The sequence below is a fragment of the Protopterus annectens genome, chromosome 8.part0 (assembly GCF_019279795.1).
Source record: "Protopterus annectens isolate FY-2018-M chromosome 8.part0, PAN1.0, whole genome shotgun sequence".
Taxonomy (NCBI): domain Eukaryota; kingdom Metazoa; phylum Chordata; order Ceratodontiformes; family Protopteridae; genus Protopterus; species Protopterus annectens.
Genome location: NC_056741.1, coordinates 577,158,120 through 577,184,420, shown reverse-complemented (window position 1 = coordinate 577,184,420; position 26,301 = coordinate 577,158,120). Strand labels below are relative to the sequence as shown.

Here is a 26,301-nt window from a genome sequence, read left to right as displayed (position 1 = left end):
ACCATTGAGCATGCCCTGTAATGATAGTCTCCCAGGTCTTATCTACCCAATCCATTCACCAGCTTGCCTGTTCTTGGAGTATCAGGCTGGAGGTGAGCACCTACTTCATGGACTTGTTGTGCAGCAAAAGCTTTAGTTGCTGCTTACAAGCTTAAAATATTTCTGCAAACTTGATTTTTTGTCTCTTTGGTTTGGAACAGGTAGATGAGCTAACATTTAAATGAATAATACCCAGGTTGTTGGCTAACTGTATAAATGTCCACTTGGTATTTTTATAGGTGCTTATTAGGATATTACTCTGTGAGGTCTTAAAAAGTATAGCCTTATATTCCTGTGGTAGTTTTTAGCCCTTATATTTTGCATGCCAATAACCCAGAGGCAAGCAGAACAAGAATGTATTGGAGCATTTACTTGTTGCCCATGTTGTTGAGGTACATGGGTATTAAAACAGGGCTACACTTGCAGTTTCTGATCAATTTGTCCAAATGTCATTTGAATTGTAGTATGAGGCCTGTTAATTTTTTCTTCTACTGCACCAAATGGACATTTGAGCAGAAGAGTGGCCATTTTTAGTGACTGTTGCAAGAATGCATCTTTGACGTGTTCGTGCATAAGCAACTTTGTCATTACTTATTGTCATAAAGTGGTATGCAGCGCTTTACATTAGGGGTAAGCCCAGTAGACCTTCTTTTTGCTGGATATCCTGTCTTAGGATGAAGACACAGTTGGTTAGGAATGCTTTCTGTAAATAAATAAAAGATCAGTCATTTGAGTGAAGGTCCTTTTCTGAAATAAACTACTCTATAAAATGAAGAGTTATATTTTAGGTTAATTCTGGACAAGATCATGAATTGAAATGTCAGGTTCACTTTTTTTCCCAGTTTGCAGCTTGTATTCATAATTCTGCTTTTTTGTTTCTAGCCCCCATACTGAAGAATCAACTTTTTGTCATATCATGTTTTACACATTTCATTGTTTCAGCGTATCTGCCGTATCTTGGGTCAGTACTCATAAAGTACTTGAGGACCTTCCCCCATTAGTTAAAACCCACTTAAGGTGGTAGCCTTACAAACTTACATTTTCATTTGGAAAAGAGTGACATAGGTGAAGAGGTGGAAGATTCAACTTCTTTGGTCCGTGGTGGTGGTGCAGTAGCGTTGTCGCTTCACAGTAAGACGCCGTCCGGTTCGATTCTCAGCTAGAGCGTCTTCTGCGTGGAGACATGCGTGAATGGGCGTACCTTCGTTGAAGGTTGTGCGTCAGGGCTGGCAACTCGGTACATAAAAATCAATTGCCAATCATTAGCGGACCGGAGTTCTGCTGTGGTGACCCCTAACCGGGAAAAGCCGAAGACACAACAACATTATTGGAAGGAGTCTTCCTTTGTTGAGGCATTAGAACCCATTCAGGTCTTTTGAGATGCCTCTGCAGGGCAAGCCCTACCTCCAATGCTAGCTTTCTAAATATGCATACTAAGGGAGACTGTCCAAGACTTTATCTAGGCTGATATGAAACCGTGGTAAATAGTGTCAGGTAGTAACAGTGCTAATTGTGACACTTTTGAAGATAGGAGTTGGGAGCATCACAGACAACCTCCTCCTAGGGTGAAACTGTAAGAATTTAAATTCAGCAAGCTGAGTAGAGAGATTTATGAGGAAATGATTGGATGGGAGAAGGAGACAGGTGTTTGAGTGATAGTGTTCTGGATTAATCTGATGGAAACATTAGTTGAGTCATGCTGGATACTGTAAAATGAAAGACAAATGAAGAGAGTGGTAAGTTTTTTTTATGGTTCACCAAGAAATATCTGGAAAAAAAAACATTCCAAGCAATAAGTAAGGCATGTGGTGGGAGAAAGGATTGGGAGCAGAAGACAGGAAAAGTGTATGTGGTAGCAAAGATTAGCAGCAGTGTTGGTCAGAGAAGCCAGAGTATGTATGAAAAGAAAGGTGGAATGCAGGAATAGTTGGAGGCAGTGAGACAGGAATTAGTTTAGCTGCATCACATAGAAAAGCTAAATGTACTGTGTTCACAGAAGGACACAGAGTACATGGAGGCTGCCTATAAGTTTGCTGTGTATAGAGACAGAAGGGTGAGGTATAGTAAGGCTGCAGTCAGGCAATAATGCATAATGAGCCATTACTTTGCTGTTTACCAGAAAGATGAAGGGTGGGTGTGTGAGAAAGAGAGAGAGAGACTGAGGAGGCACAGCCTTAGACAGTAGGCTGAGGGAGAGAGGGGGGAGGCACAGCCTTAGACAGTAGGCTGAGGGAGAGACTGCACAGACACAGCCTTAGACAGTAGGTGAAGGGGAGACTGCACAGACAGCCTTAGACAGTAGGCTGAGAGAGAGACTGAGGAGGCGCAGCCTTAGTAGGCTGTGGGAGAGACTGGGGAGGCACTGCGTTAGACAGTAGACTGAGGGAGAAGCTCAGGAGGCACAGCCTTAGACAGTAGGCTGAGGGAGAAGCTCAGGAGGCACAGCCTTAGACAGTAGGCTGAGGGAGACAGGACTGGATATGTGTCAGTTGCTCAGAAAGGGAAGCTTTTCATAAAAATTCATAGAGTCACTGCTTATTTGTCTTGCTTTTGTGCCCTGTATCACATCCTTATATTTTCATCTCTGTAACATGATTATGGAGGAGTTTGATTTATTACCGAAAGGTCTGAAAATACATTTCATTCTTAAAGCTGTGCAGCTTCCGACAGTCTATTTAGCAGCTACCGGCTATTGACTGTCTAATAGTAGATAGACTTTTAATGTAGAAACACTTCAGGAAGGTCATTTTAGCTCACTGTGTGATACAGATGTAAGCTATATCCCTTACTAGAGAAAAAGGTCTGAAAAAAAAATAAAAACACTGTAGCTGTATTAACACATCAGCCCCGGGTTAGACTGCTCACTTGAGTTTGAAAATTTTATCATTACCTGAGCAGCACTGGATATGAGTTTATTTAAGCAAGTTTTCTGATTACTTATTCAGTGCGTTAATTGTTTACTTGTTACTAAGAATGTTAGTGCAGTAATTGTTTACTTGGTACTAAGAATGTGGTTTATTTTTTTTCCTTTCATTGCTTTATGTTCTTATGTGCATTTGTTTCATTAATGCATCACTCCTCATTTCTCTTGTACACTTTTATTCTCATGTTTCTTTCCAGTATTACAGACCACTGAATGTACGAGTAGCACTTCTGGATATAGAGGTCTGGAACCAGAACGATCCAATTGTCATCAGTAAGAACTCGACAGATACTCTCAACCGCTTCTTGGCATGGAGGAAGGAAAAGCTGTTACCCAGGATACAGCATGATAACGCCCAACTGGTGGTGTAGGTCTTACTTGCTGACATTGTAAGAATATTCACCAGTATTTGAGCTCACATTTATCAAGCAGTGACATTTATTCTTCAAAACCTTAACATGATGCAGGCAGGCTGACGGACCAGCGGTTGGTCATTCACTGCTCCGGCATAAGAGAGGTTTTCCCTCAAAATTTACAGCCTCTGCATGTCTTCTGTTGTTTGTGTGAAAGTACCTTAGTCAGATGCTGTTGCCTTTCAAATGGTTGAAATGATTGTTTCTATATGGGCAGGGATGTTCTTCGTGTTTCACTGTTGCAGTCATTACATTTGGGTAATCTGCTGGCAGGTTGCCCACAGTCGGCCTGATTAACAAAGTCTTGGGTCCTGCGTCGGTTGCTGTCCCTTCTTCCATGACATTAGATTGTCAGGGGTATAAAACATGCAGCCGACACCATTACATTAGTCTTTCTTGCCGTGCGGTGCCTGAAGCAGAAGCAGTTCGCAAGTGCCGGTCGGCCGACTCCTGAAATTTTCATTTTCGAGTTTCAGAACCAAAGTCTTCAACTTAAAGCTAAGTACCCCGTTGGGGAAACTTTTTCTTGCTCCTTACCGATGTCAGTAAAAGTTATTAATTGCATTACTTGTGGAAAGCAAATACCTCATAAAGATTTTTATTTATACTGTATTCCTTGCCTAGGCCCTGACCACGAAGTACCTTTCTGTCTGTTTTGTGCTTTATTTAATCAGCACGCTATCCGTTGTCGGTACATTTTTGCCTCTAAATATTTCTGTTCTTGGTTTAATTATCTAGAAATGACATCGGTTTGCCATCCGACTACCGTAATTCCGAAAAACTTAAAGAAAAAGACAGAGACAGGCTGTCGAGGTCCAAAACTGCCGACAACGCTTCTCCTAAGCCAGTCGACAGTTCGCCAGTACTCAGTGAGGCGCTTTCGCAGCCCCTGGTACCCACTACTTCTGACTTGCAGGCCTCTACTGAGACCCATTCGGAGTCCGAAATGCCGTGAGATGCTTCACCTATGGAACCCCACGGATGTCTCTACCTTGGATGGGTCCAGAGCCGCTGTGCAGGCACCAGCTTCTGAGGGTGTATTCAGGCCTACAGACTTGCATATTAAACTGACTCCACCTTCTATTCTAAGGCCTAAATCTCGATTTATGTCAAAAAAACTGATGCCCAGGCCACATGTACAGGCCCTTATGTCTAAAAAACAAGTGATCAAAATGGCTGAAGATCTTATTACTCTAATTGGGGTAGTCAGCCCCCCTTCTAAGAGGCCTAGGACTGAGCTTGACTATGAATCTTCTGATCAGGACTCTGTTTCTTCTAATTCTTCCAATGACCTAGATTTGTCCATACCTACTTATGAGGATTCTGATGCAGAGGATTCCATTCCCTCTGACCCCCCCCCCCCCGAGGACTTTTCTTTTGGGGAAACTTTACATACCTTAAGGGAGCATTTCCACTGGGAAAGTCAGGAATTTTCTGAATCTAAAAAGAGGCTTGGGGATTTTGTTCTTCTACCTCTCATAAGCCTTTGGCTGTACCTCCTTTACTAGACATTGTTGATGATGTGTTTTCAGAATCCAGTATGGCCCCTGATCCCTGCCTCCGGCTCCCAGTAAACCTGACAGATAATACAGGGTTCCTGAGTCCCACAAGTTCCTTTTTCAAAAATCCTGCTGCGGATCCAGAAACCATTTCTCAGGGGCCCAAGGGCACTAAGGCTTCTACTGCTATAAATCCTACCCTTTCTGATAGAGACTCCAGGGCACTGGATAGATGGGGTAAAAAGGTTTATACTTCTGCAACCTTGGCAGTCAAGGCTTTAAACTGCCAATTTCATATGCTGAAATATCAACAGCATATTATGGGACTACTCAAACAGAAAATGATGTTGATTTCTGACTGTGTGGAAAATAAAGATTTACATGATTTATTGCATTCTGCTGAACAAGTTGGAGAACACACGCAATGTGGTTTTGATTCTTTAGAGGCCTCTTGCAGGGCTGCTATTACTGTGTCTGTGCTTAGAAGGCATGCTTGGCTTAAGGAGCAATCTTTGTCTGATCATGTTAAAGCAAAATTGTTGGATGCTCCTTTAAACCAGGACCACCTGTTTGGCAATAAGGCTGAAGAAGTTCTAAAAAAGATGGAAGAGAAAGCTAAATCTATGCAAACTGTCAAAGATTTCTTACAAGTGCAACCTCCAAGATTTAGTAGACACTGGCCTACCAAGAACTGGTCCTTTCCAGCTCCTTCCAGATCCACTCGAGCCAAACCCGGGCACACCAAAAGCACCAGGTTTCAGTCCCAAGGGACTCTCAGAACTAAGCAGTGGGGGGTCTCCACTTCCAAATCTGGAAATAACAAGACACCCCCTATGGTAAACAGTCTCAATGACTTTCTTTTAAAATTACCAAGCACTTACCTTTTAGCCACCCCTTTGAGGGGAAAGATTGTTCTTTCTGCAAAAAACTGGGAACTCATAACCCCGGACAAATGGATTTTAAATAGTGTCCCAGGGATACAGATTTCATTTTCACATTTTGCCAACACCAAACGGGTGTCCAGACCTGCCCCCAAATCAGTGGGCAGAGGCTCAGAAACAAGTACTTTCTCTCTTAAACATGGGGGCTATTTAGCCAGTACCAGAAGAGGAAAAGGGACAAGGTTTCCATTCCAGGCTTTTCCTGGTACCCAGAAAAGACAAATCATGGCGTCCAATTTTGGACCTGTCTACTTTAAACACCTTTCTGGACATTCCAAAATTCAAGATGCTGACTCTTCACCAGTTACTTCCTATGCTAGGCAAAGATGCCTGGTTGGCAGCTCTAGATTTAAAAGAAGCTTACCTGCATATTCCAATCAGGGAATCTTGCAGAAGATACCTACGCTTCAAAGCAGGCTGCTTGCATTATCAGTTCTCTGCACTGCCCTTTGGCTTGTCTACTGCGCCCAGGATATTCACAAAGTGCCTGGCTCCAGTAATTGCATTTTGCAGGCAATGAAATATTCAAATATATCCATACCTGGACGATTGTCCAATTCAGGCAGAAAACCAGGCCATGCTTATAAATCATCTGGCGTTTGTAAAAAGGGTTCTAACTTGTCTAGGGTACACCATAAACGAAAAGAAATCACAACTGGTACCCTCTCAACAGATTACATTCCTGGGTGCAAGCTTGAATACAGCTGCACAGTTGGCTTTCCTCATGCCAGAAAAGCAAATTCATTTGGTAATTTACTTCAAACAAGTGGCCACAAAAACCCTGCTATCTGCAAGACAAATAGTGCAAGCCTTGGGGTTCATGGCCTCCTGCATTCTTCTAATTCCATATGCAAGACTGCATATGAGGAAACTTCAGTGGTACTTAGAAAGTCTATGGAGTCAGCATTGTCACAGCCTGGAAACAATGATTCCTATCATACCTTGCCTACGCCTAGAGTTCCTACGGTGGGCAGAGGCCTGCCACCAAAATAAGGGACTGCCATTCACACTACCCCCTGCCACCCAAACCCTAACTACAGATGCATCAGACTATACATGGGGGCTCACCTTGCAGGGAAGTGCATTCAGGGCAAATGGAACCCAAATCAAATGCACCTACATATCAGTCAAAAAGAAATGTTAGCTGTACAGAATGCTCTGACAGCCTTCAAGGACTACATTCATTCAGGACAACTAATGGTAAAGACGGACAACACCACGGTTATGTGGTACATAAACAAGCAGGGGGGTACATATTCCTACCCCATCTGCAGACTAGCCATGGCATTGTGGAACATGGCCTTGAGCTACCAAGTAAAACTACAAGCTCAATTCCTGCCAGGAAAACTGAATACACTGGCAGATGGACTAAGCAGAAATCTCATGGACCCACACGAGTGGAAACTGGAACCACAGATTTTCAACATGTTGACAAGCAAATGGGGGAGCCCAGACATAGATCTGTTTGCCTCCCCCCAGAACTACCAGTTGGACAAATTTTGCACAAGGACTCCTCACAAAAAAGCCTGGAAAGTGGATGCTCTGTCCTTTAACTGGAAAAACCTATCAGTCTGCATCTTCCCCCCTCTGCCTCTGCTCTCCAAAGTTCTGCTAAAAGTCAAACAGGACAAACAAAAAATGATTTTGATTGCTCCAGACTGGCCACACCAACACTGGTACCCACTCCTGCACAGTGTGTCACAAATATCTCCGTGGCACCTGCCTCAGACACCTTCCTTACTGTCTCAGCAGGAGAACCATATTCTGCACCCTCAGCTCCCAAACATTGAACCTTGCAGCTTGGCTAATCACTTAAATTCACCCTTAGCATCCCTCAGCAAACCTGTGATGGATGTCATCTTGGAGGTGAGAAGACCTAGTACAAGAAAGTCTTATGCTGACAAATGGAAAAATGACAAATGGTTAGAAAGACCTTATACATTGCCCATCTGATCATGAAGGGATTCACATCCAGATCTGGTGAGGTCATTGTTCCCCTGTACTCTTCACTTATCAGACCAATGATCGAGTACAATGCCCCATTCGGGATGTATCTCACCCGACATCTGCAGCAATTGGAGAGACCCCAAAAGTTCCTCACCAAAAGGATAAAGGGACTCCAAAGTCTGTCATATGCTGCCAGATTGAAGAAACTCCAGCTCTGTTCAGTCGCATACCGTCTGCTCAGAGGTGACATGTGCCTGACATACAAGGCCATGTCCAACCCGGAATTAATGGACATGCTCCACCTCAAAAAATCCAAATCCACCAAAACCACTAGAGCAAGCGACTTAAACCTTAGCACGGATATAAATATGACGTGCTGGAGGGATAGATTTATCACTCAGAGACTCCCTATGCTGTGGAATAAAATCCCGGTCCATGTGAAGCAGAGCACCTCGTTGGCTTTGTTCAAGAGAAATCTTGACCTGTGGATGGGAGATCATAGGTTTACCCCGGGAATCATCTCTTTGTCACTGCTGGACAGAGGCACAACAAACTAATGGGCACAGTATTCTTTCATATAAGGGGTGACGTAAGCCACAAAACTTTGGGCTAGGCTTATAAATGCCTTAGAGCAGATAGCCTAGTATAAACCTATGAACCTATGAAAAGATTCTGTTCCTGGAACCAATCTTTTGGGATGAGCATGGCAGCGCCCAATTTACCTCAGATTTTGCAATACTTAACTGAGATGCTTCACAAGGGCCTGTCTTTTTCCTCTATTAAAATCCACGCTTCAGCTATTTCAGCTCACTATAACACAGAACCACTCCTCTTTTCTCATCCCCTGCTCAAACAGTAACTCAGAGGGGCAAAGAACTTGAGACCACCCAGGAGAGCTCCTACCCCTGCCTGGGACCTTAACTTTGTTTTGGAAAAGCTCACTTTACCTCCTTTCGAGCCAGCTGCTACTGCAGACTTTAAAATGTATTTCTTAGAAGACAGCCTTCCTCTTAGCAATCACTTCAGCTAGAAGGATATCTGAATTACAGGCCCTTATGGCAGTGGAGCCTTTCATCATCTTTCATGAGGACAGGGTATATCTGAGGACCAATCCATCCTTCTTGCCCAAGGTGGTTTCCAATGTGGCTCTTAACCAGACCATTCATTTCCCAACCTTCTATCCCAAGCCACAAAACAAAGGAGAACGGATTCTGCATTCCTTGGACGTGCACAGAAACTTAGATTCTACTTGGACTGAACTAAATTTCGAAGAAAATCTGAACAATTGCTAGTGGCATTTGCTGCTGGGGCAGAGGGGAAGGCTATTTCAAAACAAACCATTTCTAAATGGATAAGCCATTGCATTAATTTCTGCTATAAGCACCATGGAAAACCTATCCCCCAGGGGATCAGATCTCATTCCACCAGGGCTGCATCTACTTCTGCAGCCTTTCTGAGAGGTGTTCCTACCAGGGATATTCTAGAAGCTGCTACCTGGAGTTCAGTACATACTTTCGCCAAGCATTATCATTTACCAATTTTCTCTAAATCCAGAGCTGGCTTTGCCACTGCAGTCTTGCAGGGCCTTATAGCTGGTCCTAATGCTGTATAAATCCACCCTCCCAACCATAGCTTTGGGAATCTACCCAAATGTAATGACTGCAACAGTGAAACTCAAAGAACATAGTACAGTTGTGTACACTTACAATAAATGTAGATGTTTGAGTGTATTCACTGTTGCAGTCCTGGTTACCCTCCCTCCAGCCCCCTTGCTTTCTCTTACTATACCTCAACTTTCTTTTACTATGCTTAAAAGCCTTTTTGGTGTATTTGCTTTTGGTTGTAGGTATATTTTTGTGTTTTTAATTTTATTTGCTCCCCATTTGGGGGGCACCTGACATCTGGGGCAAGAATAACTGATGTAATGGCGTCAGCTGCATGTTTTATATCCCTGACCTGACGTCATGGAAGAAGGGACAGCAACCGACGCAGGACCCAAGACTTTGTTAATCAGGCAGACTGAGGGCAACCTGCCAGCAGATTAAGAAAAAATGAAGAAAAAAATGAAGAAAAAACAAACACCTCAGCTGGATGAAGTGCCTTTGTAGAGCGGAACAACAAAACGGCAGAACAGTCTCAAAGGCACACCAATGGCAGAAAAATCCAAAGTTCTAATGTAGAAAAAAGACCTTTATTATGGCAGAACTGCACCAAACAGTAAGCGCTTTCACGTTATACTAACGCTTCTTCAGACTTCAACATCATACAATAGATTTCATGCCTTTAAATACTGTGGTCAATAGAAGCTTAATTAATCAATCAATTAATTAACAATGTTTAAAGTGCCAGTGCTCAAAAGGTATGCATATACACAAAACAACAACCTCAGATAAAAACATAACTATATTTAACATATATAAAAAACTATGTATTAAAAAATGCTATCAAAATTGCCATCTAGGACACTTATAACATATTAAAAACTTAATGCTTAAAAGCTTTGGCTGCTAAAAAAGGTTTCAGGGTAATTTTATCATTCAGGCCGTATTTGTGTGCCTGGAGTCTAAGAATCCACCTATTCTCTACCTCCTCTGTGCGATTCTTGACGTTGCCTAGCCTACTATTAATTTTGACTAGTTCTATGACCTTAAACTTAAAGTGATGTTGGGACCCTTTCTCCATGACATGTCGTGCTAATGCATTAGTCATATCTTCTTTATTGATTGCGTAGACATGTTCTCTTATGTGTTCCCGCAAAGTGCGGTTCGTTTTACCCACATAATATTTCTGACAGAGTTGGCATTGGGCCAGATACACTAAGTTCTTAGATCTGCAGTCAGCATAACACTTGAAAGTATATATTCTACTAGTATGTGGATGAATAAATACATTTTCTGCTGTTATAAACCTGCATTGGTTACAAGTTCGACAGGGAAAAGTACCTTCTCTCTGTGATTTGGGATATTCTATTTCTGTTTTTTCATAGCATAATAGTCTCTTGCGAGACTTCATGTTCTTATAGGCTATGTTAGGTACTTCTTCAACCAATGTCTTAATTCTCTCGTCCATAGTTAGAATTTTCCAATTGTTCTCTATGATCTTTTTTATCTGATTGTTCCTATTAGTAAAAGGTATAACAAGTCTATTTTTTACAATGGGTGACTTCTTTCTGTTTGTATTATTGATATCTGATTTTTTATGATAAAAAGGTCGACCCCTACCTAGTCTTGTCTCATCTGTCATGGCTATGGTATCATGCACAGCTTGCTTATTATACCCTCTTTGTATAAAGTTATTTTTTTAAATTTCTTTCTGATTTTCAAAGGCTAGCTCATCAGTGGTCAACTTGGATGCCCTTAATGTTTGATTCATCACTATGTTTGAATATATATGTCTAGGATGCATGCTGGTACGGTGGAGCAAATTGTTCCTCCAGCATGTCTTCCTAAACATTTCCGTGTTGATACCATTGGGTCCCTTGGTTAGCTGAACATCAAGGAATTGTATTATATCGCATGAATGAGTGCTTTGGAATTCTAAAAAATTCGTTGTCCCATTCAGATAGCATATAAATTCAACTAAATGCTGCTCTGTCCCTCTCCATATCAAAAAAACGTCGTCCACGAAACGACTATAATGTATTATGTGCTGATTGAAAACTATATTGTTCAGCACATAGGCGTCCTCCCAATATGCCAACACTAGGTTGGCATAGGAGTTTGCACACGGGGTTCCCATTGCAACCCCCTTTTTTTGCAAATAATAATTGTTACCATAAACCAAGATGTTGTTCTCTAATACTATCTCAAGCAACGACATCCATCTAATAATTTTACTATTTTCTATGCCATTGTTCAGAAGGAATAGTCTTAAATATTCAATACCTATATTATTAGGGATCGACGTGAACAAAGATTTCACGTCTAAAGTAACAAGAAAGTCGTCAATTTCAATAGGATGCTCATCATTACACCTTGCAAGGTCCTCTATAAACTGTTGTGTGTCTCTTAAAATGTATTTGGTACTATTAACTATTGGTTTAAATTGCTTGTCTAAAAATATCGACAATGACTCAGTCAGCCACCCTTTACTAGAAACAATAGGTCTTAATGGTGGGTCATATAGTTCTTTATGTATTTTGGGTAGACCCCTAAACGTAGGGACTAGGGGGTTCTCAATGAGAAAATATCTATACAACTCCATATCAATAACATTAGTGAGAACTAGGTCATATAACTGTGCATGTACGCCCTTAATCAATTTATTTAGTAAACTTGCACTTAATGGGGTGTATGTGTCAGCCTCTGCGAGCATCAGAGATATTTTACTGTTGTACATTTCTCTGTCCATTATGACTATGGCTCCCCCCTTATCGGCCTGTCTTATCACTATTTCATTGTTACGTTGTAAATTAGAAATAGCTTCTTTCTCTTGCATTGTTATATTAAAAAATTCAGGTTTCCCTGTATTCTTATCATAAAGCTCTAATAAATCATGTTCACAGGCACGTTCAAAAACTTCAAGTAAAGGATGTTGCGGTGGAATAAACATGGATGGTTTCTTAAAAAGATTAATGTTATCTGGATTGATTATATTTGATGTATCTTCACCGTATAACATTTTTAAAGCTATGTTTCTGGTAAACATTTTGATGTCTACTATAAAATCAGTAACATCTGTAAATCCCGAAGGGATAAAACTTAGTCCTTTGTTTAAGATAGATAGTTCGTGATCATTGAGCTCGTACCTGGAAATATTGACAACTAACTCTTGTATACCGATCTCAGGGCTTTTCTCTGCTTCTCGTAAATCTCCTCTGTCCCCTTTCTTTTTTTGTTGGTATTCTGTAGTGGCCATGTCCTTGTTTCCGCTGGCTTGAAGGGGAGCGGAAAAGAAGGGAATTCTTCACGGGGTGAAAAGACATCACCTTCTCCTTCTCCTTCAATAACATCCACGGCAGAACTAACGGCCGGTGACTTCCTCCTGACGTCTTGGTTGGAACTTGTATTGCTACTTTCCTTATTATTTGATGATTGAAGAGCACCTACACCGTCGAGGTGAACCATCGCTTCGATGGTAACTTGTCGTTTGGTGTTGACTCCAGGTTTCATCATCAGTGGGGCGCCAATATTCGGATTTTCATTCTCAGAAATGGGTAATTCACTACGAAGGGAAGGATCCGATGTTGTCGTCATCTGTTGGGGGGTGTGGCGATGGGAGTTGCCTCCAATGACGTTCCGGTGTGTGGATACGCTGTTGTTAGTAGAAGCATTATGCATTTGGTTATTAACTTTATCTCTCGGCCACGAAAACACTTGGCCTTTTTGAAAATCCACATAGTCTCTCCAACTTTCTTTTCTTATCCTGTATGGATTTTTGATCAATGGAACAAAGCATGACTCTCAAGTCATCATATAGCATACCCAGCTCACGTTCATCTAGTAAACTCAGTAGCTCTGCCTCCAAAGTTTGAATTTCGTTTGATAAAGTCTCTAGCACCATATTGTAATGTTCAATTAATATCTTTACATAACCAAAGCTAGTGTCTAAATTTAATTTCTGCCATTTGGATAGTAGGCTGGGGTTAGAGTTCCCAAAGGTGGGCATCTTCAGGACTCTTAACCCCCTCGGTACGAGTCGGAAGCTCAAACAGGCTTCCATATGTGACTTCTGCCATTGAATGCTCTTCAGCTTGTGTAGTTTATTCTCTAAACGTCGAGTGATTAAGATTATATCCATGTCGTGTTTGCGATTAGTATTTGCAGTATCAATAGTACTTAAATCAGTTGCCGTTAGCTTCAATAATGGATTTACATTCATCTCAACTAGACTGTGAAGATCAAATGTCTTATTTACCGATGGTACATTTGAATTTAAATTTTTACTTATCTCAACGGCCATGTCCCAACGAGAGGTAGAAAATCAACAAATGAAGAAAAAACAAACACCTCAGCTGGATGAAGTGCCTTTGTAGAGCAGAACAGCAAAGCGACAAAACAATCTCAAAGGCACACCAATGGCAGAAAAATCCAAAGTTCTAATGTAGAAAAAAGACCTTTATTGTGGCAGAACTGCACCAAACAGTAAGCGCTTTCACGTTGTACTAACGCTTCTTCAGACTTCAACATCATACAATAGATTTAGTGCCTTTAAATACTGTGGTCAATAAAAGCTTAATTAATCAATCAAAATAATTAACAATGTTTAAAGTGCCAGTGCTCAAAAAGGTATATGTATATACGCAAAACAACAACCTCAAATGAAAAGCATAACTATATTTAACATATATAAAAGTCTATATATTAAAAAGTATCATCAAAAATTGCCATCTAGGACACTTATAATATATTAAAAAACTTAATGCTTAAAAGCTTTGGCTGCTAAAAAAGGTTTCAGGGTAATTTTATCATTCAGGCCGTATTTGTGTGCCTGGAGTCTAAGAATCCACCTATTCTCTACCTCCTCTGTGCGATTCTTGACGTTGCCTAGCCTACTATTAATTTTGACTAGTTCTATGACCTTAAACTTAAAGTGATGTTGGGACCCTTTCTCCATGACATGTCGTGCTAATGCATTAGTCATATCTTCTTTATTGATTGCGTAGACATGTTCTCTTATGCGTTCCCGCAAAGTGCGGTTCGTTTTACCCACATAATATTTCTGACAGAGTTGGCATTGGGCCAGATACACTAAGTTCTTAGATCTGCAGTCAGCATAACACTTGAAAGTATATATTCTACCAGTATGTGGATGAATAAATACATTTTCTGCTGTTATAAACCTGCATTGGTTACAAGTTCGACAGGGAAAAGTACCTTCTCTCTGTGATTTGGGATATTCTATTTCTGTTTTTTCATAGCATAATAGTCTCTTGAGAGACTTCATGTTCTTATAGGCTATGTTAGGTACTTCTTCAACCAATGTCTTAATTCTCTCGTCCATAGTTAGAATTTTCCAATTGTTCTCTATGATCTTTTTTATCTGATTGTTCCTATTAGTAAAAGGTATAACAAGTCTATTTTTTACAATGGGTGACTTCTTTCTGTTTGTATTATTGATATCTGATTTTTTATGATAAAAAGGTCGACCCCTACCTAGTCTTGTCTCATCTGTCATGGCTATGGTATCATGCACAGCTTGCTTATTATACCCTCTTTGTATAAAGTTATTTTTTAAAATTTCTTTCTGATTTTCAAAGGCTAGCTCATCAGTGGTCAACTTGGATGCCCTTAATGTTTGATTCATCACTATGTTTGAATATATATGTCTAGGATGCATGCTGGTACGGTGGAGCAAATTGTTCCTCCAGCATGTCTTCCTAAACATTTCCGTGTTGATACCATTGGGTCCCTTGGTTAGCTGAACATCAAGGAATTGTATTATATCGCATGAATGAGTGCTTTGGAATTCTAAAAAATTCGTTGTCCCATTCAGATAGCATATAAATTCAACTAAATGCTGCTCTGTCCCTCTCCATATCAAAAAAACGTCGTCCACGAAACGACTATAATGTATTATGTGCTGATTGAAAACTATATTGTTCAGCACATAGGCGTCCTGAAGATGCCCACCTTTGGGAACTCTAACCCCAGCCTACTATCCAAATGGCAGAAATTAAATTTAGACACTAGCTTTGGTTATGTAAAGATATTAATTGAACATTACAATATGGTGCTAGAGACTTTATCAAACGAAATTCAAACTTTGGAGGCAGAGCTACTGAGTTTACTAGATGAACGTGAGCTGGGTATGCTATATGATGACTTGAGAGTCATGCTTTGTTCCATTGATCAAAAATCCATACAGGATAAGAAAAGAAAGTTGGAGAGAGACTATGTGGATTTTCAAAAAGGCCAAGTGTTTTCGTGGCCGAGAGATAAAGTTAATAACCAAATGCATAATGCTTCTACTAACAACAGCGTATCCACACACCGGAACGTCAATGGAGGCAACTCCCATCGCCACACCCCCCCAACAGATGACGACAACATCGGATCCTTCCCTTCGTAGTGAATCACCCATTTCTGAGAATGAAAATCCGAATATTGGCGCCCCACTGATGATGAAACCTGGAGTCAACACCAAACGACAAGTTACCATCGAAGCGATGGTTCACCTCGACGGTGTAGGTGCTCTTCAATCATCAAATAATAAGGAAAGTAGCAATACAAGTTCCAACCAAGACGTCAGGAGGAAGTCACCGGCCGTTAGTTCTGCCGTGGATGTTATTGAAGGAGAAGGAGAAGGTGATGTCTTTTCACCCCGTGAAGAATTCCCTTCTTTTCCGCTGCCCTTCAAGCCAGCGGAAACAAGGACATGGCCACTACAGAATACCAACAAAAAAAGAAAGGGGACAGAGGAGATTGACGAGAAGCAGAGAAAAGCCCTGAGATCGGTATACAAGAGTTAGTCGTCAATATTTCCAGGTACGGGCTCAATGATCACGAACTATCTATCTTAAACAAAGGACTAAGTTTTATCCCTTCGGGATTTACAGATGTTACTGATTTTATAGTAGACATCAAAATGTTTACCAGAAACATAGCTTTAAAAATGTTATACGGTGAAGATACATCAAATATAATCAATCCAGATAACATTAATCTTTTTAAGAAACCATCCATGTTTATTCCACCGCAACATCCTTTACTTAGTTTTTGAACGTGCCTGTGAACATGATTTATTAGAGCTTTATGATAAGAATACAGGGAAACCTGAATTTTTTAATATAACAATGCAAGAGAAAGAAGCTATTTCTAATTTACAACGTAACAATGAAATAGTGATAAGACAGGCCGATAAGGGGGGAGCCATAGTCATAATGGACAGAGAAATGTACAACAGTAAAATATCTCTGATGCTCGCAGAGGCTGACACATACACCCCATTAAGTGCAAGTTTACTAAATAAATTGATTAAGGGCGTACATGCACAGTTATATGACCTAGTGCTCACTAATGTTATTGATATGGAGTTGTATAGATATTTTCTCATTGAGAACCCCCTAGTCCCTACGTTTAGGGGTCTACCCAAAATACATAAAGAACTATATGACCCACCATTAAGACCTATTGTTTCTAGTAAAGGGTGGCTGACTGAGTCATTGTCGATATTTTTAGACAAGCAATTTAAACCAATAGTTAATAGTACCAAATACATTTTAAGAGACACACAACAGTTTATAGAGGACCTTGCAAGGTGTAATGATGAGCATCCTATTGAAATTGACGACTTTCTTGTTACTTTAGACGTGAAATCTTTGTTCACGTCGATCCCTAATAATATAGGTATTGAATATTTAAGACTATTCCTTCTGAACAATGGCATAGAAAATAGTAAAATTATTAGATGGATGTCGTTGCTTGAGATAGTATTAGAGAACAACGTCTTGGTTTATGGTAACAATTATTATTTGCAAAAAAAGGGGGTTGCAATGGGAACCCCGTGTGCAAACTCCTATGCCAACCTAGTGTTGGCATATTGGGAGGATGCCTATGTGCTGAACAATATAGTTTTCAATCAGCACATAATACATTATAGTCGTTTCGTGGACGACGTTTTTTTGATATGGAGAGGGACAGAGCAGCATTTAGTTGAATTTATATGCTATCTGAATGGGACAACAAATTTTTTAGAATTCCAAAGCACTCATTCATGCGATATAATACAATTCCTTGATGTTCAGCTAACCAAGGGACCCAATGGTATCAACACGGAAATGTTTACGAAGACATGCTGGAGGAACAATTTGCTCCACCGTACCAGCATGCATCCTAGACATATATATTCAAACATAGTGATGAATCAAACATTAAGGGCATCCAAGTTGACCACTGATGAGCTAGCCTTTGAAAATCAGAAAGAAATTTAAAAAAATAACTTTATACAAAGAGGGTATAATAAGCAAGCTGTGCATGATACCATAGCCATGACAGATGAGACAAGACTAGGTAGGGGTCGACCTTTTTATCATAAAAAATCAGATATCAATAATACAAACAGAAAGAAGTCACCCATTGTAAAAAATAGACTTGTTATACCTTTTACTAATAGGAACAATCAGATAAAAAAGATCATAGAGAACAATTGGAAAATTCTAACTATGGACGAGAGAATTAAGACATTGGTTGAAGAAGTACCTAACATAGCCTATAAGAACATGAAGTCTCTCAAGACAGAAATAGAATATCCCAAATCACAGAGAGAAGGTACTTTTCCCTGTCGAACTTGTAACCAATGCAGGTTTATAACAACAGAAAATGCTTTTATCCATCCACATACTGGTAGAGTATATACTTTCAAGCCTTATGCTGACTGCAGATCTATGAACTTAGTGTATCTGGCTCAATGCCAACTCTGTCAGAAATATTATGTGGGTAAAACGAACCGCACTTTGCGCGAACGCATAAGAGAACATATCTATGCAATTAATAAAGAAGATATGACTAATGCATTAGCAAAACACGTCATGGAGAAAGGGTCCCAACATCATTTTAAGTTTAAGGTTTTAGAACTTGTTAAAATTAACAATAGGTTAGGCAACATCAAGAATCGCACAGAGGAGGTAGAGAATAGGTGGATTCTTAGACTCCAGGCACACAAATACGGCCTGAATGATAAAATTACCCTGAAACCTTTTTTAGCAGCCAAAGCTTTTAAGCATTAAGTTTTTAATATGTTATAAGTGTCCTAGATGGCAATTTTGATAGCATTTTTTAATACATAGTTTTTTATATATGTTAAATATAGTTATGTTTTTATCTGAGGTTGTTGTTTTGTGTATATGCATACCTTTTGAGCACTGGCACTTTAAACATTGTTAATTAATTGATTGATTAATTAAGCTTCTATTGACCACAGTATTTAAAGGCATGAAATCTATTGTATGATGTTGAAGTCTGAAGAAGCGTTAGTATAACGTGAAAGCGCTTACTGTTTGGTGCAGTTCTGCCATAATAAAGGTCTTTTTTCTACATTAGAACTTTGGATTTTGCTGCCAGCAGATTACCCAAATGTAATGACTGCAACAGTGAATACACTTGAACATCTACATTTATGGTAAGTGTACACAACTGTACTTTCCTTGCCCTCTAGGGTAGCTGTCAGTCACTAAGGGAGACCTGGGCTTCTGCTGTCATGCTGTCCAAATGGCATCATTTAGTTTTGGGTTTCTTTAAGCATCTAGGGTAGAGAAGAAATGGTCCACTGCATGTCACCCTTCCTTTTGCCAACATCAATTAATACCTTTGAGATGTATTTCTAAGATGGTTGTTTTTAAGTAGCACAGTGCGAGTCCAGTAAAGATAAAAGGGAAACTAAGTGCTACATTGAAGCCACAGTGGATAAGCAGTTTTTTGGTCACTGGTATTTAATGGATATGGTTCAGTTCATTACAGCTTGATACAGTAATACCCACTGTGCCACAGATAGAATACCAAACATGCAACTTTTGTTGACTTGTTAAGGGAGGTGCCCCCCCCCCCCTCAGCATACACCCATTCCACTGAGTGCAGCTTGTCAGCCATCCAAATCCAGAGTCACAAAACTCTGAGCTAATTTTACTTTTGACATTTAGAATTTTGTAGCTTCATTAAAAAATCGTGTCCTGCTTTTGTGTGGCCCTGAGTTGTGGCTTGTAGCTGGTGGTATCTTTTATCTTGTCAGGAAAATGAAATCTCTGGTTTTACTTCTGCTGTTGCATTCTGTGCTGATGTATACCAAGAAGATTTGTTTATTTCTTCTTCGTAGATTGTGCTGAAACCACAGCAGATATTTCTCAAGGTTGATATATGGATATATTAGAAAATCAGAATGAAAGTGTGCATCTGAAATAAAGCTGTCAGATTTCTTGTTATTCTTGTATTTGTTGACAACACTGGTGCTGATGCCAAAAGTGACTAGGTGGGGTTAGTTGGTTTCATTCTTAGCAGTCATAATAAAAGTAATGGAAGAGTGATTGTGCAAGAACATTAAATATTTCCATTTCTTTCATTCTAGAGGTTCATTCTTTCAAGGTTCCACTGTTGGAATGGCTTCACAGACCTCAATGTGTACTGTAGACCGGTCTGGAGGAGTCACAGTGGTAAGTTAAACTGATATTTAGGTGCAGAGCATCCAGGCTTCAGTCTCCAGAATATGTAGGTAGTAGCTGTGTGTACATTCTGCTTGCAGTGGCTGGGGATGTGACAGTAGTGACAGAAGGCATGCAACTTTCCTCATTCAGGGAAACCCGTTTGTTGTGATATTAGTTGTAGAACCATCAGTACTAAGTAAATGCAGTGACAACTGGAGAATAAAGAAGGAATGACTGTATGAAAGATGTGTATATTTACACACCAAAAATGCAAATTATTAAATGTAAATCACATCGCCAGTAAAATATGAGAGCACAGCTTATGATTACTGCACATTTATGCATCCTTTTTATACATCAGATAAAAAGTATGCCCTGTACTATGTGTGATTCAGGCCTGTGTGTACATGTTGAAACATGGTCACTGACAAGTATGTTATGGTGATCCTCATGTACAGTGGATATAAAAAGTTTACACACCCCTGTTAAAATGCCAGGATGTTCATCGTGCATACAGCTTCAAGTCATAACAGATGGGTCCTCCTGCCGTCAGGCGGGTCCTCGGTCGGCCGAATTCCAAAGTCTAGGTCCGACGTTGGTTGTCATCGCTTCTTCCCTGACGTCAGTGCGACAGGGGTATAAAGGAACCAGCTGACGCCATTTTTTTCAGTCTTTCTTGCCGCGCGGTGCCCAAAGCAGAAGCAGTTCGCAATTGCCGGTCGGCCAGCTCCTGAGATTACGAAAATTTGGAAACCGAAGTCTTCTTAAAAGCTAAGTACCCCGTTGGGGAACCTTTTCTTGCCTCAGACCGATGTCAGACAAAGTTAATAATTGTATTTCTTGTGGGAAGCAAATACCGCATAAGGATTTCCATTCTCTCTGTATACCTTGTTTACGCCCAGACCACGAGGTCTCGGCCTGCCGCTTTTGTGCTGCATTCAACAAACGCACTATTAAGCGTCGGGCGGAGTTCGCCCAGCATTATTTTAGAAAAGCATTTAACTATACTATGTCGTCGGATACTCCGACTCTGATTTTGTCTAAAAAACGAAAAGACAAGGACCGACACGCGAGGTCCGCGGCCTCTACCGACACCACGTCAAAGCCGGCTACACGTGGTCCGGTTCTCAGTGAGGCGCCTACGCAGCCCCTGCCTACCGACGACCTGTCTTTGATGGTGTCTCCTGTACCCGAGGTCGCAGGCTCCTCGGCCCACACCCCGACTTCAGATACCGAAGCCACTGTCAGCATTGAAAGTCAGAATGTGGACAGGTCCACCTCCACTCAAGGTGTCTTCAGACCTTCCTCTTCTTTCTCTATCAATGCTTTCACTAAGTCTAAAGCAACCATGCAGTCTAAGAGACCAGCTAAACAGGGCCCATCTCCAGGCCCCATGCCTAAGAAACAGATGCTTAAAATGGTTGAGGATTTAATTACTCTTATCAGAAGTTCTCAGCCCCCTCCAGACAAAAGGCCTAGAGTGGAGGAAGATTCCCCCTCCTCTGATCAGGGCTGCATTATTTCAGAGCACTCTGATGATCAGGAACATTCTTACTCCCCTTTTGAAGACTCTGATGCGGAGGAGTCCATCCCTTCTCTACCCCCCCCCCCCCACGAGGATTACTCATTTGGGAAAACATTGCATACCTTAAGGGAACACTTCCACTGGGAAGGCCAGGATTATTCTGATTCCAAGAAAAGGCTCAGGGAATTTCTCTTGCTTCCTCAGCACAGGCCTTTGGCTATACCTCCTGTCTTGGACATCCTAGATGATGTTTACTCGGAGGCCTGCCTTAACCCGGACTCTCTACCTCCAGCTCCAGTTAAGCCTGACAGGTACTACAGGGTCCCTGACTCACACCAATTTCTATACAAGAGCCATGCTGCTGACCCAGAAACCATCTCACAGGGCCCCAAGGGAGTTAAGGCCTCCATTGCTAAAAATCCATTGCCTTCCGAGAGAGATTCCAGATCCTTAGAAAGGTGGGGAAAACAGGTATATACCTCGGCTACCTTATCCATGAGGGCCTTAAACTGTCAGTTTCATATGCTAAAATACCAACAGTTTTTGTTATCACAATTGAAAAGTAAAATGTCACAACCTGAACAACCAGACTTGAAGGAGTTGCAGGACTTGATGCATAGTGCAGAACAAGTGGGTTACAGGATCAGTCATACGTAGGCATGCCTGGCTCAAGGAACAAGCCTTGCCTGATGATGTCAAAGCTAAATTACTAGACGCTCCTCTTCAAAAGGATGTACTATTTGGTGCTAATGCTGTGGAGGTATTAAGGAAAATGGAGGAAAAGGCTAAATCAACGCAAACTGTGAAAGAATTTCTACAGGTTCAACCCCCACGTTTTAGTAGAAATTGGCCTTCCAAAAACTGGTCCTTTCCTGCCACAGACAGACCCCAAAGAGGCAGATACAGGCGCCCGAGGGGCAGAGGACAATCCCAAGGATCGTACAGAGGCAGAAAATGGCAAGCTCCTACACAAAGAGGTGGTGAGGACAACTCGCAATCTATCAGAAAGCAAACCCAATGACTTTCCACTTTGCATGCCAACCAGGTCTCAAATGGCAGCCCCCTTGGGAGGAAAGCTGGCATTATTTTCAAAAAATTGGAATATTGTCACAAAGGACAAATGGATCCTGGACATTATAAACAGAGGCTACAAATTCCATTTTCACACCCTTCCAAAAATGAGAGGCATGCCAAACCTGCCACACAATCAAAGGGCAGAGGCACAAAGGCAAATTACAGATCTCATAAACATGAAAGCTATTCAAGAGATACCTACGCACAAACAAGGTCAAGGGTTTTATTCTAGGCTATTTCTGGTGCCAAGGAAGGGAAAAGATTGGAGACCTATTCTGGATCTATCCATCCTAAACACATTTCTACTCGTACCAAAATTCAAGATGCTCACTCTACAGCAGCTTCTTCCCATGCTGTGCAAGGAGTCTTGGCTGTTAACATTGGACCTCAAGGAGGCATACCTGCATGTCCTAATCAGACAAAATTGCAGAAGATACCTCAGATTTCTTGCAGGTTCAACTCATTATCAATTCTCTGCATTGCCCTTTGGCTTTTCTACTGCGCCCAGAGTATTCACGAAATGCCTGGCATCAGTAATTGCCTACTGCAGACTTCAAGGGATACAAATATATCCCTATTTGGATGACTGCCTGATCCAAGCGGACAGCAAACACATTCTTCTGAAACATCTGGCTTATGTAATAATGTTATTGAACTCTCTGGGATACACAGTCAACAAAAAGAAATCAAGACTAATACCCTCTCGGAAGATAATTTTCCTGGGTGCCAACTTGGACACAAACACCCGGATGGCCTACCTCACGCCAGAGAAGCAGGGGCAACTAATTCAATACTTCAGAACACTAGCAAATTGCACCAGGCTTACTGCAAGGAAAATCCTGCAGGCTCTGGGATTCATGGCATCTTGCATCTTACTAATCCCATGTGCAAAGCTGCATATGAGGAAACTACAATGGTACCTGAAAAACATATGGTCTCAACACAGCCACAGTTTGGAAACAATAATACCACTAATTCCATGTCTGCAAAAGGAATTTTTGTGGTGGGCTCAAGCATGTCAAACAAACACAGGTCTTCCTTTCAGCAAGCCTCAAGCAAATCAAGTCATCACAACAAACGCCTTGGACTACGCCTGGGGGGCGCACATGACAGATCGGTGCATTCAGGGCAAATGGTCCCAAAAAGAAAAGCACCTTCACATCAATCAAAAAGAAATGCTAGCAGTAATAAATGCTATTTTAGCTTTCAAGAACTTTCTACAACCAGGTCAACTTTTGATAAGAACGGACAACACCACAGTTATGTGGTACATAAACAAGCAGGGAGGAACACATTCTTACCCCCTATGCAGACTGGCCATGTCACTTTGGAACATGGCCATGGACTTACAGATGGAACTACAAGCACAGTACTTGCCAGGCAAGGAAAACACGCTGGCAGACAACCTAAGCAGGAATATGACAGATCCACACGCATGGAAGTTGCATCCAAAAGTTTTTACAGAAATAATCCAAGAATGGGGAAGGCCAGACATAGATCTATTTGCCTCCCAGAAAAATCATCAATTGACAAAATTCTGCTCAAGGATCTTCCATCCAAAGGCCTGGAGAGTGGACGCTCTCTCTTTCAGCTGGGCATCAATGACAGTTTATGCCTTCCCACCTCTTCCTCTGATGCCCAAAGTGCTATTAAAGACCAGAGCAGACAGACCAAAGATGATCCTCATTGCTCCGGACTGGCCAAGACAACACTGGTACCCACTCCTGAGGAGCCTGACGCATTCCCCACCATGGACCCTGCCTCTAATGCCTCTTCTTCTGACTCAACACAGCTTCAAAACTCTTCACAGTCAGCTAAAAACACTCAATCTAGCCACATGGAAGATTCCTTAGCATCACAACAGGCCCTACTCTCCAAGGAGGTGCAGGATGTCATTTTGGAGGCCAGAAGGCCATCAACTAGAAAAGCTTACTCCGCAAAATGGAAACGTTTTTGTACCTGGAATGAGAAAAAGGGCCAGGACCCTGGAAAACTGAATTTACCACAAATACTACAATATTTGACTGAATTGCTAAGCAGTGGACTTTTTTCTCCTCCATCAAAATCCATGCCTCAGCCATTTCTGCAGAATACAACACTGATCCACCTTTATTCTCTCACCCTCTCTTAAGACAGTTCCTCAGAGGGGCTAAGAATTTAAGACCTCCAAGGAAACAACCAATACCTGCTTGGGATCTTAATTTCATTCTAGAAAAACTGACCCTGCCTCCTTTTGAGCCAGCTGTTTCATCAGATTTGCAATATTTGTCCTGGAAAACAGCTTTCCTTCTGGCTGTCACCTCAGCTCGTAGAGTTTCAGAATTACAGGCTCTCATGGCTGTCCAGCCTTTTATCATCTTCCATCAGGACAGAGTTTCCTTACGAACCAACCCATCCTTTATGCCTAAAGTGGTATCCAGGGTAGCTTTAAATCAGGCCATACACTTACCTACTTTTTATCCTAATCCTCAAAACAAAGGGGAGAGATTTCTACATTCCTTGGACATCCACAGACAACTGCGTTATTATTTGGACAGAACAAAGCCTTTCAGAAAATCAGAACAGCTCTTTGTGGCCTATGCAGTAGGAGCTCAAGGAAAGCCAATTTCCAAACAGACAATTTCAAAATGGATAGCCCACTGCATACGCTTTTGCTATTCCTTTCATGGCAAAACTGTACCTACAGACATTAGAACTCATTCCACCAGGGCCACAGCCACCTCTGCAGCCTTCCTCAGAGGAGTTCCTACCAAGGATATTTTAGAAGCAGCCACCTGGAGTTCTGTGCATACCTTCTCCAAGCACTACAACTTACCATTATACTCCAAATCTAGAGCAGGCTTTGCCACTGCAGTCTTGCAGGGCATTTTGGCTCCTCCTAGTTACACCTAGTGCCTACCACCCCTTTCTTAGCTTTGGGATTCTACCCATCTGTTATGACTGCAGCTGTATGCACGATGAACATAGTACAGTTTTGTACCTACCATAAATGTAGATGTTCGAGTGCTAATACAGCTTCAGTCCAGGTTTCCCTCCCTTCTTCCCCTCTAGGGATATTCTTTTATGGTGTATTTGCTTGAAACTACTGTTTTTTGATTATATTGCATTGCATTATTATCTAATTTTATGTATTGCCTTCCTTCCGGGGGCACCTGACATCTGGGGCAAGAAATCTGAAGAAAATGGCGTTGACTGGTTCCTTTATACCCCTGTCGCACTGACGTCAGGGAAGAAGCGACGACAACCGATGCCGGACCTAGACTTTGGAATTCGGCCGACCGAGGACCCGCCTGACGGCAGGAGAACCCATCTGTTATGACTGCAGCTGTATTAGCACTCAAACATCTACATTTATGGTAGGTACAAAACTGTACTTTTTTGTGATATAAAAAAATGAAACCACAATAAATCATTTCAGAACTTTTCCCACCTTTAATGTGACCTATAACGTGTACAATTCAATTGAAAAACAAACAGATTTGTTAGGGGAAAAATATAAAAAATAAAAAGCATACAATAAGCTGGTTGCATAAGTGTGCACACCCTTAAACTAATTCTTTGTTGAAGTACCTTTTGATTTATTCAGTCTTCTTGGGTACACACCTGCCATTATTTAAAGAGACTTTGATTAACCCCAAATAAAGTTCAGCTGTTCTAGTAAGATTTTTTTGCCATGTACTCAGTTGTCTGCTACAGCAAAAGCCATGGTTCGCAGAGAGCTTGCAAAACATCAAAGGGATCTCATTGTTGAAAGGTATCAGTCGGGAGAAGGGTACAAAAAAATTTTCACAGCATTGGATATACCATAGAACACATTGAAGACAGTCATCAAAAAGTGGAGAAAATGTGGGACAAGAGTGACATTGC

General features: G+C 41.2%; 1 protein-coding gene across 7 annotated transcripts in view; it reads left to right on the top strand.

Moving 5' to 3' along the window:
* The window catches only part of ADAM15 (ADAM metallopeptidase domain 15), a 1,588,574-nt gene that overhangs the window by 885,049 nt on the left and 677,224 nt on the right, over nucleotides 1-26,301 (top strand). For all 7 annotated transcript variants that reach the window (XM_044080074.1, XM_044080071.1, XM_044080076.1 and 4 more), the window contains exons 9-10: nucleotides 3,160-3,329; nucleotides 19,760-19,844. In XM_044080074.1, coding sequence (XP_043936009.1) covers nucleotides 3,160-3,329; nucleotides 19,760-19,844 — 255 coding nt within the window. The remainder of the gene's footprint in view (nucleotides 1-3,159; nucleotides 3,330-19,759; nucleotides 19,845-26,301) is intronic.